Raw genomic sequence first — 18,164 nt, 5'->3', positions numbered from 1 at the left:
CTACCACCGATCTCCCAATTGGAGTAAACTAATAAACACTTATGCTTCTACCTTCAATCCATACATCTTATACACATTTTACATACACAGCCTATTTTACAATAGTTATTATTATTATTTTTTGTCCTTCCTCTATTTCTGATGTCCATCTAGTTTGATTTCTATTTGTATCTGTGCTATTTCACAAAATTCTGAACATATATACATTTTGCAGATATATATAACATTATATTAGTTGCAAGAATTTTGTATAGTAATTTAAATTGAAACATTAGAAGTTTTGAATCCGGCGTTGTTTTGCATATCAATTCATAAACCATGTGCCATGGAATGGGTACATCGAAAATCTCTTCCCAGCTATTTTGCCATTTAAATGGCACAGCTGTCAGTTTTTTGGTCCTTAAATGAAATTGGTATATGTTTTTATTTATCACACTTTTCTTTAACCATTTATGTTCTTTAATACAGGGCCGTCATACAAGTTCCTTACTTTTTTCCCCTTCTCTACTTGCCTCTTCCATTTTTGTGGTAATGCTGCAATTAATTGGTTGTAATTTTGGGTAGAGCACACATTTCCATATGTCTGTGTTAGCTGCATGTGTGACATAACTCCACCAATCCTATTTATGATATCATTCACAAAAATTATACCTTTTTTAAAAATTTCTTTGAAAATACAGTTTTTTAAAAATCAATTAGTATATTTGAATTTAACCACAATATTTGTTGTATTATTTGTTCTGTTTTTTTTTCAGGTGGATTAAACTGAAATTGCAACCAACTTTCCAAGGATTGTTTAAAAAATAAAGATATTTTGGAGATTATTTCCTTTTCAAACAATCGAAAGTGGGCTGGTGTCATCTGAATAAAGGGAAAAAGGCCCTTCTTGAACATAGGATGAGACATTCCTACCAATTTACTAGAGAACTAGTTTGGATTTAAGTATAACTTTTGTATGACTGATGCCTTTAGTGAGAGGTCTAATGCTTTAATATTTAATCACAAATTCATATTCGTTATATAAATAGGCCCTTTTAATTTTATCTGGCTTGCCGTTCCAAATAAAATGTAATATTTTATGTTCATATAATTTAAAAAGCAGGTCACTAGGTGTAGGCAAATCCATAAGCAAAGGTCAACTGTGATATGACTAAATATTTAATCAGGGTGATTTTTCCACAAATAGACAGGTATTTTCCTTTCCATGGTAGCAAGATCTTGTCTATTTTTGCTAACTTTCTATAAAAATGTATTGGAGTGAGATCATTTCTTTCTTTTTTTCCTGGGATTCAATCTTGCAATCTTTCGATTACTATTCCAACGCTCTAACCACTAGGCTACCTGCCAATAGGCTAACTTACCTGATTGTAGTTAATAAATCCAATGTAAAACGTGATAACTATAGTATCCTTAACTAGCATTGAAAAAGTAAATCCCTTCTTCTCTAATTAAATAGCTCCCTAATTTCTGAATTATGGTTGTGACATCATCAGTAGGCTACAGTAACCTATGCTTCAGAGGGGAGGGGAGGGGCAGGTAGCCTACGCACACCCACTGGCAAAGATTTCCAGCTGGAAGGCAGAAAAATCCCTGCTGATCTATACAATGTTTGAAAAATTGAAAGATGTATATTACAGTAACTTTATCTGGGATAAAAAATTCTGAAAATGTTCTCTTTAGAATGTTATGTCAAATGAAGCTGACTCCAGTCATAACACTGTATTACAGTATCATGTATTTGTCTCGCAGCTTCCTGAGGGATCTCATAAAACATACAGTTAAGTTGTAACCCATTTAAATACAACAGGATATTTAAAATAATGCATCTTATTCGGGTACCTGTCTCAAGGATTGAAATCAGGAACAGTTGATGAACTGCTCCCATAACTGTACTGTACATTTATAATGTCTAAGGGCACTCCACCCCCATCCAAACTCACCTCGTTAGTTTTTAGGGCAGAGCAAGGCAGATGGAGAGGAGAACAACAGGCATCAGTAGCTGACCTGGATCCCTTTAGGATTGCGGGGGATGTTTTTATTAGGAGGAACAGGGCTCCCCATAGCTGATGCAAATCGGGTCTTTTTGATAAATTATGGCCTGCTTCATCTGCATTATCAGCCCCTTCTCATGCACAGCGATAGCCCTTGACCTCTTATTGAGAGTGTGCGTGCCAGAGTCTGTCACAGGCCTTGTTTGATATATTTATCCTTCATAAAGGCTCATCAACAACCGTTTGCTCCTCCCATACCGGCATGTTTCAGACTGACATGGCCAGCCTACCCAATGGGCAAAAAATGCTTGAATCAACATGGTTTCCATATTATTTCAACCAAAATATTCAATGTGATGATGTTGAATCAATGTGGAAAACTGATTGGATTTGAAAAAAGTGATTAACATAAGGGAATTTCATATATTTTTCACCATACGTTACATTTGTTGGTTGATTTCACGTTGAATTATCGTTAGTTGACAACCAAATGTAAATCAAAACTAGATGTTGAACAAGTCTGTGCCCAGTGTGTAGCTTTCGGAACAAAAATAAATATCTCTATGTAACATGCCACAAATGTCACCTGTGTTCAGAGGGGTATTTCTTATTAAATTTCTTATCTTTATAATTAATTGCATTGTCATTTTCCTTTGTGTACCCCTAGAGGTGTGTAGTGAAAGCTCCCAAAATCTATTACCGTTTTGTTTATTCCAGGTCCCAAATTAGTAAATAGGCTACATTTGATCCAATACCTTGATACATTCTGAACATTGTCCCCTTCTTGTTTTGTTTTGCAGCCAAAGCAGATTGGAGATGATTTCTGTGGGCTGGTGTTGAACCAGCCTTTGGGGGGTCTACGGGTGATAGAGGGGACCCCTCTGTATGACGACCGCGTAGATGGCATGGGAGCAGTAGCAGCCTACACCTATGGAGACCACTCAGTGGTGTTTGTGGGAACCCGCAGCGGACACCTCAAAAAGGTAAAGAGAGAAATTCAGATTCTTTCTGTTCAGTTGGGCCGAGCAATTATTCCCCCGGTAGCTGTGTTAGAATTCTTTACATAAATGCTTAAAAGGTGAAGGCCTGGGGAAGCTCTGGTGTTGGAGGCAGAGATGGGATTTCACCAAACACCAACCGTTTTGTCTGATTTATTTTTGAATGTGATTAAATATTTGTAGCACATTGGTATTTTTTAGGGGTATTTTATTAGGATCTCCATTAGCTGTTGTGATAGCAGCAGCTACTCTTCCTGGGGTCCACACAAAACATTAAATATGACATAATACAGAAAATTAATAGACAAGAACAGCTTAAGGACAGAACTGCATACATGTAAAACACAGAGAGAGAAAAAACGCAGAGAGGCCTATTATTCTAGGCCTACATTTATCCTGACCATTTATCAGGAACATTTTCATATATTAGATTTACATTCTGTAGCATCTGTCAGTACATACACACAAAATATCTAGTGAGGCGTTGTGCTGCGAGGTGTTGTTTTATCTGTTTTTTTAAAGCCAGGTTGCTGTTCACTTGAACAATAGGAGATGGAAGGGAGTTCAATGCAATTATGGCTCTATAATAATACTGTACGTTTCCTTGAACTGGTTCTGGATTTGCAGACTGTGAAAAGACCCCTGGTGGCATGTCTGGTGGGATAAGTGTGTGTGTCAGTGTTGTGTGCAAGTTGACTATGCAAACAATTTTGAATTCTCAACACATGAATGTTTCTTATAAAAACAAGAAGCGATGCAGTCAGTCTATCCCCAAGGGAGACTGGTATACATAGTATTGATATTAACCCTCTGATTACAGTGGAGTAAGACGTTCCACTCTTTTCTTGGCCAGCTGGTGTTTTTCTAGGTCCTTCTTTGCAGCACCTGACCATATGCCTGGGCAATAATCAAGATAATATAAAACTATAGCCTGTAGGACTTGCTTTGTGGAGTGTGGTGTCAAAAAAGCAGAGCATCTCTTTATCAAGGACAGACCTCTCCCCATTTTACATTAATTAAATCAATATGATTTGACCATGACAGTTTACAATCCAAGGGAACACCAAGTAATTTAGTCTCCTCTACTTGCTCAACAGCCAGGTTATTCATTATAAGATTCAGCTGAGGTCTAGAACTTATTTGTACCAAGTATAATTATTTTAGATTTAGAGATGATCAAGACTAGTTTATTACTGGCCACCCATTCTAAATCTGACTGCAACTCTTTGTTTATGGTTGCAGTGATTTCACCAGCTGTGGTTGCTGACATGTATAATGTTGAATCGAGGACCAAGAGAGCTTCCCTGCAGTACACCACACTTTACATGTTTAACATTAGAGAAGTGTCCATTAAAGAAAACCTTCTCTGTTCTGTTAGATAGATAGCTCTTGAATACACTATATGGCAGAGGTAACACATAATCAATCAATCAATCAATCAAATTGTATTTATATAGCCCTTCGTACATCAGCTGATATCTCAAAGTGCTGTACAGAAACCCAGCCTAAAACCCCAAACAGCAAGCAATGCAGGTGTAGAAGCACGGTGGCTAGGGAAAACTCCCTAGAAAGGCCAAAACCTAGGAAGAAACCTAGAGAGGAACCAGGCTATGTGGGGTGGCCAGTCCTCTTCTGGCTGTGCCGGGTGGAGATTATAACAGAACATGGCCAAGATGTTCAAATGTTCATAAATGACCAGCATGGTCGAATAATAACAAGGCAGAACAGTTGAAACTGGAGCAGCAGCACAGTCAGGTGGACTGGGGACAGCAAGGAGTCATCATGTCAGGTCGTCCTGGGGAACGGTCCTTGGGCTCAGGTCCTCCGAGAGAGAGAGAAAGAAAGAGAGAATTAGAGAGAGCATATGTGGGGTGGCCAGTCCTCTTCTGGCTGTGCCAGGTGGAGATTATAACAGAACATGGCCAAGATGTTCAAATGTTCATAAATGACCAGCATGGTCAAATAATATTAAGGCAGAACAGTTGAAACTGGAGCAGCAGCATGGCCAGGTGGACTGGGGACAGCAAGGAGCCATCATGTCAGGTAGTCCTGGGGCATGGTCCTAGGGCTCAGGTCCTCCGAGAGAGAGAAAGAAAGGAGAGAATTAGAGAACGCACACTTAGATTCACACAGGACACCGAATAGGACAGGAGAATTACTCCAGATATAACAAACTGATCCTAGCCCCCCGACACAAACTACTGCAGCATAAATACTGGAGGCTGAGACAGGAGGGGTCAGGAGACACTGTGGCCCCATCCGAGGACACCCCCGGACAGGGCCAAACAGGAAGGATATAACCCCACCCACTTTGCCAAAGCACAGCCCCCACACCACTAGAGGGATATCTTCAACCACCAACCCAGACAGGTTGACCACAACAGTGAATCAACCCACTCAGGTGACGCACCCCCTGCAGGGACGGCATGAGAGAGCCCCAGTAAGCCAGTGACTCAGCCCCTGTAATAGGGTTAGAGGCAGAGAATCCCAGTGGAAAGAGGGGAACTGGCCAGGCAGAGACAGCAAGGGTGGTTCGTTGCTCCAGAGCCTTTCCGTTCACCTTCCCACTTCTGGGCCAGACTACACTCAATCATATGACCCACTGAAGAGATGAGTCTTCAGTAAAGACTTAAAGGTTGAGACCGAGTTTGCGTCTCTGACATGGGTAGGCAGACCGTTCCATAAAAATGGAGCTCTATAGGAGAAAGCCCTGCCTCCAGCTGTTTGCTTAGAAATTCTAGGGACAATTAGGAGGCCTGCGTCTTGTGACCGTAGCGTACGTGTAGGTATGTACGGCAGGACCAAATCAGAGAGATAGGTAGGAGCAAGCCCATGTAATGCTTTGTAGGTTAGCAGTAAAACCTTGAAATCAGCCCTTGCTTTGACAGGAAGCCAGTGTAGAGAGGCTAGCACTGGAGTGATATGATCAAATTTTTTGGTTCTAGTCAGGATTCTAGCAGCCGTATTTAGCACTAACTGAAGTTTATTTAGTGCTTTATCCGGGTAGCCGGAAAGTAGAGCATTGCAGTAGTCTAACCTAGAAGTGACAAAAGCATGGATTAATTTTTCTGCATCATTTTTGGACAGAAAGTTCAGATTTTTGCAATATTACGTAGATGGAAAAAAGCTGTCCTCGAAATGGTCTTGATATGTTCTTTAAAAGAGAGATCAGGGTCCAGAGTAACGCCAAGGTCCTTCACAGTTTTATTTGAGACGACTGTACAACCATTAAGATTAATTGTCAGATTCAACAGAAGATCTCTTTGTTTCTTGGGACCTAGAACAAGCATCTCTGTTATGTTCGAGTTTAATAGTAGAAAGTTTGCAGCCATCCACTTCCTTATGTCTGAAACACATGCTTCTAGCGAGGGCAATTTTGGGGCTTCACCATGTTTCATTGAAATGTACAGCTGTGTGGCATCCGCATAGCAGTGAAAGTTAACATTATGTTTTCGAATAACATCTCCAAGAGGTAAAATGTATAGTGAAAACAATAGTGGTCCTAAAACAGAACCTTGAGGAACACCGAAATTTACAGTTGATTTGTCAGAGGACAAACCATTCACAGAGACAAACTGATATCTTTCCGACAGATAAGATCTAAACCAGGCCAGAACATGTCCGTGTAGACCAATTTGGGTTTCCAATCTCTCCAAAAGAATGTGGTGATCGATGGTATCAAAAGCAGCACTAAGGTCTAGAAGGGGTGGTCCTTCTGAAGCACAGTTGGTAGAGCATGGCGCTTGTAACGCCAGGGTAGTGGGTTCGATTCCCGGGACCACCCATACGTAGAATGTATGCACACATGACTGTAAGTCGCTTTGGATAAAAGCGTCTGCTAAATGGCATATATATTATTATATTATTATATATTAGCACGAGGACAGATGCAGAGCCTCGGTCCGATGCCATTAAAATGTCATTTACCACCTTCACAAGTGCCGTCTCAGTGCTATGATGGGGTCTAAAACCAGACTGAAGCATTTCGTATACATTGTTTGTCTTCAGGAAGGCAGTGAGTTGCTGCGCAACAGCCTTTTCTAAAATTTTTGAGAGGAATGGAAGATTCGATATAGGCCGATAGTTTTTTATATTTTCTGGGTCAAGGTTTGGCTTTTTCAAGAGAGGCTTTATTACTGCCACTTTTAGTGAGTTTGGTACACATCCAGTGGATAGAGAGCCGTTTATTATGTTCAACATAGGAGGGCCAAGCACAGGAAGCAGCTCTTTCAGTAGTTTAGTTGGAATAGGGTCCAGTATGCAGCATAAGCCACATGTTTTTTCAATAACAGCTTATCACATTAAAGGCAGCACTGAAATCTAACAATACAGCTCCCACAATCATCAATCATCTTTTTGTTATCGATTTCTTTCAACCAATGATCATTAATTTCTGTCAGTGCAGTACATGTTGATTGCCTTTCTCTATAAGCATGCTGATCGTCTGTTGTCAATTTGTTTACAGAGAAATAGCATTGTATCTGGTCAAACACAATGTTTTTGCTAAGAGTCAATAAGCTGAATGGTCGGTTGTTAGAACCAGTAAAGGGCGCTTTACCATTCTTGGTAGTGGAATTACTTTGGCTTCCTTCCAGGTCTGAGGACAATTTTTTTTCTCCAGACTCAGATTCAAGATATGACATATAGGAGTGGCAATATAGTCCACTACATGCTCAGTAGCTTTCCATCTAATTTGTCAATACCAGGTGGTTTATCATTATTGATGGACAAGAATCCCTCTTCCACCTCACCCACACTAACTTTACAAAATTCAAAATTACAATGCTTTCCCTTCATTATTAGGTATTTTATGCATGAATATGATGGTTCACAGTTTGTTGTTTTTATTTTTATTTTTATTTCACCTTTATTTACTTGATGTAGAATGCTTGTTCTGTCAAAAACAGGACTGACTATTCCATGACTTTGCTAGTGGAAGCCATGGAGGTCTTTTCTCAGTTGAGTCTATAAAAGCTTTATGAAAATCAATGTCTCTCTAGTTTGGGACTTTGTGTTGATATGGCCTTTCTGACTTGAGTTGGCGGTAGTATATGCCCAGCCTCCTTCTTCTTCTGCACAGATTTATTTTGTGTTGACACAAGCTATCATCGCTGCTCTGTCATTTAAAATAGATGAACATCATCAGCAGTGAGACCCACTGGGTTTAAATGCTGGGTAGTTTATATTCAACGCCACCTCAAAAAGTATACATTTATTTGAGGAAATCTCTGCCCCAGTTGCACTTCATTTCTGAAAAATAAAAACCTTAGTGGGTCTTGACTAATGACATGAACTCTATAGATGGATCATTATTATTAGTCTATTGATATACACGTATGTATGGCAATTTTTGATCACATCCCCTCATCCCCTCATGTGGATATGTGGTTTGTAATCAGTATGTGAACCTCAGACTGCCAGGGAAACGGAGTGGTAGAAGAGTACATGGTGATTAGAGGTCGACCGATTAATTGGAATGGCCGATTAATTAGGGCCAATTTCAAGTTTTCATAACAATCGGAAATTGGTATTTTTGGGTGCCGATTTGCCGATTTTTGTAATTATTTTTAATATTAATATTTTTATACCTTTATTTAACTAGGCAAGTCAGTTAAAGAACACATTCTTATTTTCAATGACGGCCTAGGAACGGTGGGTTAACTGCCTTGTTCAGGGGCAGAACTACAGATTTTCACCTTGTCAGCTCGGGGGAACCACTCTTGCAACATTACAGTTAACTAGTCCAACGCAATGACGTCCTGCCTCTCTCGTTGCACTCCACAAGGAGACTGCCTGTTACGCGAATGCAGTAAGCCAAGGTATGTTGCTAGCTAGCATTAAACTTATCTTATAAAAAACTATCAATCATAATCACTAGTTAACTACACATGGTTGATGATATTACTAGATATTATCTAGCGTGTCCTGCGTTGCATATAATCTGACTGAGCATACAAGTATCTAAGTATCTGACTGAGCAGTGGTAGGCAGAAGCAGGCACGTAAACATTCATTCAAACATCACTTTAGTGCGTTTTGCCAGCCGCTCTTCGTTGTGCGTCAAGCATTGCGCTGTTTATGACTTCAAGCCTATCAACTCCCGAGATGAGGCTGGTGTAACCGAAGTGAAATGGCTAGCTAGTTAGCACGCGCTAATAGCGTTTCAAACGTCACTCGCGCTGAGCCTTCTAGTAGTTGTTCCCCTTGCTCTGCATGGGTAACGCTGCTTCGATGATGGCTGTTGTTGTGTTGCTGGTTCGAGACAAGGGAGGAGCGAGGAGAGGGACGGAAGCTATACTGTTACACTGGCAATACTAAAGTGCATATAAGAACATCCAATAGTCAAAGGTATATGAAATACAAATGGTATAGAGAGAAATAATCCTATAATTCCTATAATAACTACAACCTAAACCTTCTTACCTGGGAATATTGAAGACTCATGTTAAAAGGAACCACCAGCTTTCATATGTTCTCATGTTCTGAGCAAGGAACTGAAACGTTAACTTTCTTACATAGCACATATTGCACTTTTAATTTCTTCTCCAACACTTTGTTTTTGCATTATTTAAACCAAATTGAACATGTTTCATTATTTATTTGAGGCTAAATTGATTCTATTGATGTATTATATTAAGTTAAAATAAGTGTTCATTCAATATTGTTGTAATTGTCATTATTACAAATAAATAAAAATAATCGTCCGATTAATCGGTATCGGCGTTGAAAAATCATAATCATTCAACCTCTATTATAAACACTAACCAGTGACGTCTAGGATTAATTAAAAAAGTGGATTTTGTGCTTTCATAACTGTCTAACTGTAAAAATACTTATTGAAATACCATCTAGAATAGTGGTCACCAACCTTTTCTGAGTCAAGATCACTTTTGATGTCAAAAGGCAAACCGAGATCTACTGCTCAGATTTATTTTAAAACAATACTTAAAAAATGTAACATTAACCTAATAAAACAGTTCTGTAGGAATGAGGGAATACATCAGAATGTTGGCTATATGCATGGCCTGCCAATATTGTTCTTCTCAGTCTATATTATATTCCAAAACTTGAGCTTTGATAACAAAATAGATCAGTTGGTGTAGCACTTACAAGGTACAGCTGATTTGATAATAATTTGCTTTTTTATTTGACTAAACTGACGATACCTGCATCTGATGGTCATGGTGCTTTCAAGACAAATGGGACCTCGGAAAAAACGAGGTCAAGTCATGACATCAGTGAACTTCAGGTCGGAGCTCTAGAAAGATGCCTGAGTTTTCAAGTTGGATGACCGTTCAAAACGATTTTCCCCAGTTGGCCATCCATCTTGAAAACTCGGGCATCTTTCTAGAGCTCTGACTTTCTGACTTGTTGTTCACTGACGCCATGACTTGAACGCACTGATGTCTGAGATTTCCGAGTTCAGAGTTCCCAGTTGTTTTAAACACAGCATTAGTCTCAGCGGATTGAGGGAGAGAGCAGCAGAGGGTCCACTTCTCACGGTCCATGCTCTCTCCTTCCTTTCCTTCTGGTGAGACTGACCAGAGAGATGGGACACCATCTACCACCTGATGGTGACACTCGAGTTGCACCACATCTGCCTCAAGCACAAATTCATGTTGCTCCTATAACCAGAGAAGGTGAAATACTCCTCGATATTAAAATAGACACGATGAGCTGCAAATGAAATGGTTCAAAATGCTAACATTTTGCCTACCTGGTGTGTAAGGGCTTCTGAATCAAGTGTACCTACCACTAACAGCGCAACATCAAAAAAAGGAGTGCAAGCCTTTAGCCTTCATAGTTGGCTTTTATACAGAAATGATCCATTGACCGGTTGGTGACCACTGATTTTGAATTAATTTTGGACTTAATGACATAATGATACCTCCACTAAATGTGACGATGACTGGGAGAGGGATACCTACTGTATGATGCTATTTCAGTCACCCTCCATTGTTTTTGTGGACAGGAGAATGTAGTTTTGCACCCTACCATATAGAATCATGGTCTACCCCCGCAATGTTACGTTAAAATAAAAAACACCCCATGACTCACTCTGCCCTCTGTACCCACTGCCTAGAACAATAACAGTATTCCAAATGGTGCTTCTGAGAAATGCTCCTCTTACTTTCCTGCCCAGCCAACTCCAATATCTCTCATCCCTCCTCTAGTTTTCCTTTGGGTTAAAACTATCCTTCTATCTTTGAGCATCAATTCATTTAGTCTGTGCTCTGCATTTGACATAATAGCTTGAGATTGGATGAGAAGAAATCTTTATAGTTCAAACGTAAGATCATGTTTTTATTGGAATCAATAATCATTCTATTATAAATGCCACAGTCCCTCGTCCTTGTTGTGTATGTTAAATGGGAGGTCTGTTGTGTTTATTTTTACAGGATTTACTTGCAGTTGACAGTGAGCATCTAATGTTAGACGAGATGTTGGGCAGGATGTAGAGGCTGACTTTGCTACTTTTCACTCGACACAGTAATTATAATGCTTCATACAGAAAATTAATTACACCCCAGTTCTGTATTCTTGCCATCCTATTCCCAGATGAGAAATTAAACTGTGCTCACATACACACTGAAAAGCACGGATTTAGTTAGAATCTCTTCTCCTTGGAGAGTAGTCTCGTGTTTTGTTTTCTATTTCAGTTATTTATGAGGTCTCCTGTTGATGCATGTTTCAATATATTCCCTACCTCCATCTGCTTGCTTGTTGCTAAAATGACAGGGTCACAAGGCTATGCCTACAAACAGAGTTTGCAGTATTTAGCCCATACTGATGACAGTGTCCGTCAAGAGGATTCTGTACCTAATATGTTTATCTGCTTAATAATAATAAAGCGAGACATTTCTGATCATCTCTCTGCACATTTTCCCATTTCAAGTTTTTAAAGATGCTGCTTTTTTTGCCACTTTAATACACTTGTCTTAAATGCAGATAGATCATCGTCATGAATTAATTAGGTGTATTAAAAAACTGTAACTCCATTATTTGCAAACACACAATTTTAGCGGGTTGAGGTTTGAATTTGTGAGTGAAACATGTTTTAGGGGCGCATGACAATGTATTATTGCGAAAGAAAAAGCAGGAGACTGCAGAGGCCAAGCCCGGGCAGGGAAGTAACATTTTCACACAACCTAAAAGGGCTTATTCCCACCAGCCACTGCCTGCTTTGGTGTTAAGCTCACTGTATTTTCCTCAAAGAAACCAAATAGATAGGTTGCATCACAGTTCTAGTTAAAGGGCAAATCTGCCACTTTTCAACCTCATATTCATTATCTCCAGCACCATACCAGTGTCTACAAATTTGAAAATGGGGCATTTCTATGATCTGTGGTTAAAAAGAGAAGAAGAAAGTTCCTAAAAAATGCTTCTCTGTGACATCACAGGGTAGGATTAAAAAGTATGAAAAACAGTGATTTCCAAACCTGCAAATAGTTTCTAGCCAGAGGGGAGGGTATTATCTTGCTCCACAATACACTGCAAATCTCATAGTGTTTTAAAATCACTGTTTTTAAGTTCCTTGCCCATGGGGGAGCAAGAAACCTAACGTTTTAATTATATAATTATATATTTTTTCTTCTTTCTTCTCCATTTTCACATATGTAGACACTGGTATTGTGCTGGAGATGATGATGAAAATGATGTTGAAAAAGGCAGAGAATCTGGTGTTTCTATGTTGAACAGTTTTGTTGTATTTCAGTCTTCTGTGATGAATATAAAGTGTAACATTGGGATGCAAACTCAAAATAATAATACATTTCAACTCTATATCGGACATGGCACAGGTGTCTTCTTTTTTAAAGCCCATAACCATGTGTGTGAGGTGTACTTTGGTTTCACAGTAGATTTGTTTAAGACTACCAAGGAACACTCTGTGTGACCCTGATTTAACCCACTGCAGTAAAAGGTTAGCAGAAAGTGGATATTGCACGTTTCATCCTGTGGATGTTCTGTTTTTTGTTATGCCAGTGAAATGCTGCTTTGAGAGAGAACTTGTTGTATGTCAGTGTGAAGTGTTCTACCTGCCATAACCGGGAGCTAGAGAATGAAGGAGGAGGCTGTATAATTGCACCATATTTCCTCTCAGAATGGCTTGTTTGTTTTGGCAAAAGAATAGAGAACACAAGCTGCTTTCTGGAGCCATGTGGAAATCACCCATGAGCCCCAGTACTTCCTGTTTCCGGCTGCCTACCAATGGCTTTCACTGGGATACAATGACATCTGTAGGAATGAGGAACCAACATTAGATCTACGGTAACTGAGAATAGGCTATTATGAAAATATGAAATATTTTAAGTGGCGAGAACCGAACTGAGCACTGCTTTTAACGTATTTGTATTGATTTGTAAGATGATACTTTCAGGCAAGAATTACTGTAAAGTTATAATTATGAATGAATGATGATTGCAACCGACTGATTTGATTTTGCACCTGTACTCTTGTGTAGGTAATGAACAGCTGTGTATTTGTTTGGGATTCTGCTAATTCTATTACACACTATTGGATACTTACACTGTGACACTGAGCAAGATGCATTCAGCTGAAACAACTGTAATGTAATCAACAGTTTGAAAAAAGTATTGAAATGTAGACAATAGAGTATCATTAATGCAGCAGTGGTTGGTTGCATCATTTCCTCTCTTTCATTTTGTCCAAGTACACCTCATATTCCCATGTGGAGGAGGCTGAGAAATATATTACTGCTGAAATAGAAAAAGGCCTTTCTGGATTACATAGTCTGTGAGTAAGCAACAGGCTGTGTATGAGACCAAGGTTCTCAGGTATATTTTACTGCTTATGTTGGTGTGGTGCCACTGCTGGTGTGTGTGTGTGTGTGTGTGTGTGTGTGTGTGTGTGTGTGTGTGTGTGTGTGTGTGTGTGTGTGTGTGTGTGTGTGTGTGTGTGTGTGTGTGTGTGTGTGTGTGTGTGTGTGTGTGTGTGTGTGTGATCGAGTGTGTGTGTGAATAAACTGGCCTATTTTTCCGAATGCTAGTCGTCTTGTCTCGTCTTCCGTAGGGAATTAATGCGACAAGAATCAAGTTTCTTCAACCGTTTTCAATATTGAATACGTTGTTTTAATATTATATGCCAAGCAATGGTTTGTTTTGATGTTGGCTTTTTATGATACTGGAAATATTGAATAGCTGGGACTCAATAAGAAATACTGCCATAAGTGAAGACATTTACTACAGTATATTATAGAGCTTCAACATTTTACAGCACTGGCAATCCATAGGATGTTCAAGCAGAGCCCACCATCCTAAAGATTACTTCTAACAGTTTATATCTACAGCAGTAGACAAGTAAAGCAGGTCAGGTGTTAATCTAAATGACACGGTCTGCATCCCAATGTCTCCTGTTCCATTCTCCCTGCATCTGGCGTCAGCCTCAAATTGGTATGGGAGCTAATTCTTCAGTATAAATCAGTGTTGGGTGAATGGTCTGTGGAGCAGGCCAGGGCCTAGATTTACGAGCCTTCCCGGCCCACGACAGGTTTGATCATGGGGAAATCTGTTTGCTGTAAATCCCCCGGTCCAGAACAAGGCTGAGTGATGTTGTGTCTGGAGAGCAGGGTCCATTGTTCTCCATGTGTTGTTTTAAGGGGAGTGTTGCTGAAGTGTCCACTCTGTATCACATGAATGGGAGTGTTCTCAAGCGTTTTTCCTACCACATCTCTGTCATGTCGTTCTTGTGTGGAAAGGCGTTGTTTTCTACCAAGCTGTACATTTTCACTTTTGATGCTTTTCATTCTGTTTGGAAAATGTTCTTATGGTTAAGAAATATTTCCTGCGCTTGTGCTGCTGTTCATTGACCTTGTCAAGGTTGTCGAGCCATTCAAGCAATGTCTCACAAACATATGGTTGTTGAGTCATTGACATAGCTAAGCACTCAGCCTTTCCAAGGGACAGGTTTTAAGGCTCGCACACATCACACCGAATATGGATCTAGCGTTTGTCTGCCGATCGTTCAGAGTGCTGTGTTTTAGGGACCACCCACTATAGACGTCTGACTGCCGACAGTTCACCCGATTCTACTTGTAAAATCGTTGCGCACTCGGTTTGCAAATTCTGTTCAGAGTTGCTAAGTACTCTATTGGTTTGTCTGAGCCCTTAGATCCTCAGAATCTATTCATGAACTAGAGATTCATCAGATCATCAGAATCTATTCATGAACTAGAGATTCATCAGATCCTCAGAATCTATTCATGAACTAGAGATTCATCAGATCATCAGAATCTATTCATGAACTAGAGATTCATCAGATCCTCAGAATCTATTCATGAACTAGAGATTCATCAGATCCTCAGCCTTTTTGTAGATGCCTCAGTCCCAGAGTCCATGTCTATACTACATACCTTCATTGTAAACAAGCTCAAGTAGACTGATTACCCAACACCCGAGTAACAGACTAGTAGTAGACCACCACACAGCTGTTCCTATCTGCTTTGCCATGTCCAGAGTGAGCTGTTGTTCTGTTTGACGGGAGCACGGGGATAGGGAGAACCAGAGAGGGATGTCGCTGCTATGGTGGTGAGAATGGGGAGGGGAGAGCTGTTAAACAGTAGAGAGTTTTAGACATGGTGGGGGAAATAGCTTCCAGATGTGTATCCCATTCTCTCTGCTGATCTTTCCTTCCGTCCTAAATGTGTGCCGACAACTTGTTGTGATGAAGCGATGTTGCTGATGGAAGAACAAAGGGGGTGTCACAAAGTGGCCATTTTTTACGCCATACTTGGAATATGTTATGACAAGAATCCATGTACTGTAATTGGAACATAAAAGGGTTACAGAGTTGAGGACCCCGTCCCCCCGAAAAAAAGATTGTCATGGTGAAAAATAAGAATGTCATTCGTTCACTGCCATGACATTGCTCACTACTGTGTGCAGGCTCCTACTACTGCTACTGTATGTGTTTATGGTTGTTGTTTTTATGTGCTTGTCGAGAATAATTGTTTTACCCCTCTGACCTATCTGACAAAGGTACAGTAAGTGCTTGTGTGTTGTGTTTTGGGATTACGCCCCTTTGGGCAGGCAGCCCGACTCTGTCCCTCTTGGATAAGCCCTCGTCTGGGCATTTTCTTTTTATAATTTAATGGCTTACCACTCATAACTTCATTTAAGGTCAGTGCTGCCACCGTCGTAAATGCAGGGTGTTTAGCACTTAAGCACCTGTGTCTGGCTGTCTGCTATAAAGGCCCAGTGCTCCTGCCTCCCTCCTCGTGATTCAGTAGCTGGCCTCTGTAGCAAGGAAACATTTCACTTCATCTTTACTACTGTGCAGGCTACTCCGTCGGGAACCAGAACAGTTTCTGAAATTTCGATAAGAAAATGATGTGTCATTTTTCAGTTGGTCAAAATGTGACGTAGCTGCAAAGCCTGGCTTTGCCTGCCTGGCACATTTGATCATTCCGCTGCTGTCCTGCTGTCTCTCGTTCTCTGACTGCAGGCTCTAGCATCAGGCTGGAACTAACCTTGGGAGTCTGCTGGGGAAATGATCCAGCAGGTTTCATCATTCGTCTTCCTCTATGGCCCCACATCAACTCCCTGCTGTTTCTGGACTCCCAAAAAACGATGAAAGGTCATGAGTGAAGATGTATTATGTTGACGAAGGAGAAGGCATGCTGTTATTGCATGCATATTTTTTTAGAGTTTTAGAGGCCCAGACTCTCCTCCTATCATACTGTTTTAATATGTTCATACTTTTGTAGATTCACTGTAGTTATGTACAGTGTTTAAGACGGACACCATTATTCATTTGTCATGAACTATTAACAACTCTCCACTACCCACGTTGCTGTTGTCCTGTAAACAAGAATGGCGCCGGTTAAGTCGCAGCATGTGTGTGAAATTTCTTGGCAAACGAGAGTCCTGAGTTAAGAGCCTAGCACTTAAATGAAGGTACCTTCAATGAACACTCTGTTTTTATTTTTTGTTTTTATTGAGGGGTCTCTTGAAATTTCCCTGGAAATGTTACCCTCCTCACATGGGACGATTAGAGATGAGTTATTTAATAAAGAGGCCAACAAAGAAGAGCTCTGTGTCTGTGACCTGCATGATACTACTACACATAACAAACCGGTTTTCCCCCTGACCAACACTGACCCTATTCACTCTCACCAGTCCTCAATACAGACCCTATTGTGGATTGTGACAGGGTAGCTCAAACCTTCACATACAGCTCTGGAAAAAATGAAGAGACCACTGCAAAATGATCCGTTTCTCTGGTTTTACCATTTTATAGGTATGTGATTGGGTAAAATTATATATTTTTTGTTTTATTCAATGAACTACTGACAACATTTCTTCCACACTGGGGCTGCTTTAGCAAGGCTGGAATTGGGCAGATTTGGGCAGAATTTACAGTGTGGTACAGAATGACATGGGCCTGATTCTAGGCCAAGTTACATCTCTGCTACTGTTGTGGAATGTCTTATTGGTCAGCCATTCGTTTTTGTGACGAGTGTGTCCAGACAGACTGTCTCATAAGAAAACATCATTGGACAAGGCTTCTACCAAGGACAGAATACAGAATGAGGAGGAATCGTACATTATTAAACAAGCTATCTGTTACATAGTTGGGCCAAAGAGGTAACTCTCCCTTTATCAAATCAAATCAAATGTTATTTGTCGCATACACATATTTAGCAGATGGTATTGCGGGTGTAGCAAAATGCTTGTGTTCCTAGCTCCAACAGTGCAGTAATATCTAACCTATTTTAATTTAATTAGGCCTAGCTCCATATTTCAAGAGAGTGACCCAAGCCTATGGTTAGTCGTGGGTTTATAAAATGAGCGCACCACCACATTTTGGCAAGCAACTATCACTGGACTATATATGTTTTGTTTCATGTAATTTCCGTCTTTTTTGCTTTTCTAGATTTTCCGTGTGAGGAAACATAATATTTTGAGACTGACATGGTTTGTCCAAGGTAATTAGTGTTGGTTAACTTCTGGGATCCTGTTGGAGGCAACGAGCTAAATGGAAGAGACAGATGGGGAAAAGCCTCGTCACAAGACACTGGCCCATTTCAACAACAGCCACCTTCAATCCTGCTCTAAATGACCAAGCAGACAGTTCAATTTAAAGCTTATTTGAGCCTGTACACATTGGAGTTAAGTGTCTGTAACACCCCAAACACGTTTGAAGGGATGAATATGTAA

General features: G+C 40.2%; 1 protein-coding gene across 2 annotated transcripts in view; it reads left to right on the top strand.

Moving 5' to 3' along the window:
* Nucleotides 1-18,164, top strand: part of LOC118361011 (plexin A3) — a 130,800-nt gene that overhangs the window by 15,355 nt on the left and 97,281 nt on the right. For both annotated transcript variants that reach the window (XM_035740695.2, XM_035740696.2), the window contains exon 3: nt 2,792-2,974. In XM_035740695.2, coding sequence (XP_035596588.2) covers nt 2,792-2,974 — 183 coding nt within the window. The remainder of the gene's footprint in view (nt 1-2,791; nt 2,975-18,164) is intronic.

Source organism: Oncorhynchus keta, chromosome 28 (assembly GCF_023373465.1).
Source record: "Oncorhynchus keta strain PuntledgeMale-10-30-2019 chromosome 28, Oket_V2, whole genome shotgun sequence".
NCBI classification, from domain to species: Eukaryota; Metazoa; Chordata; class Actinopteri; order Salmoniformes; family Salmonidae; genus Oncorhynchus; species Oncorhynchus keta.
The sequence above is the reverse complement of the archived record's forward strand: the minus strand, read 5'-3'. Positions and strand labels throughout refer to the sequence as shown.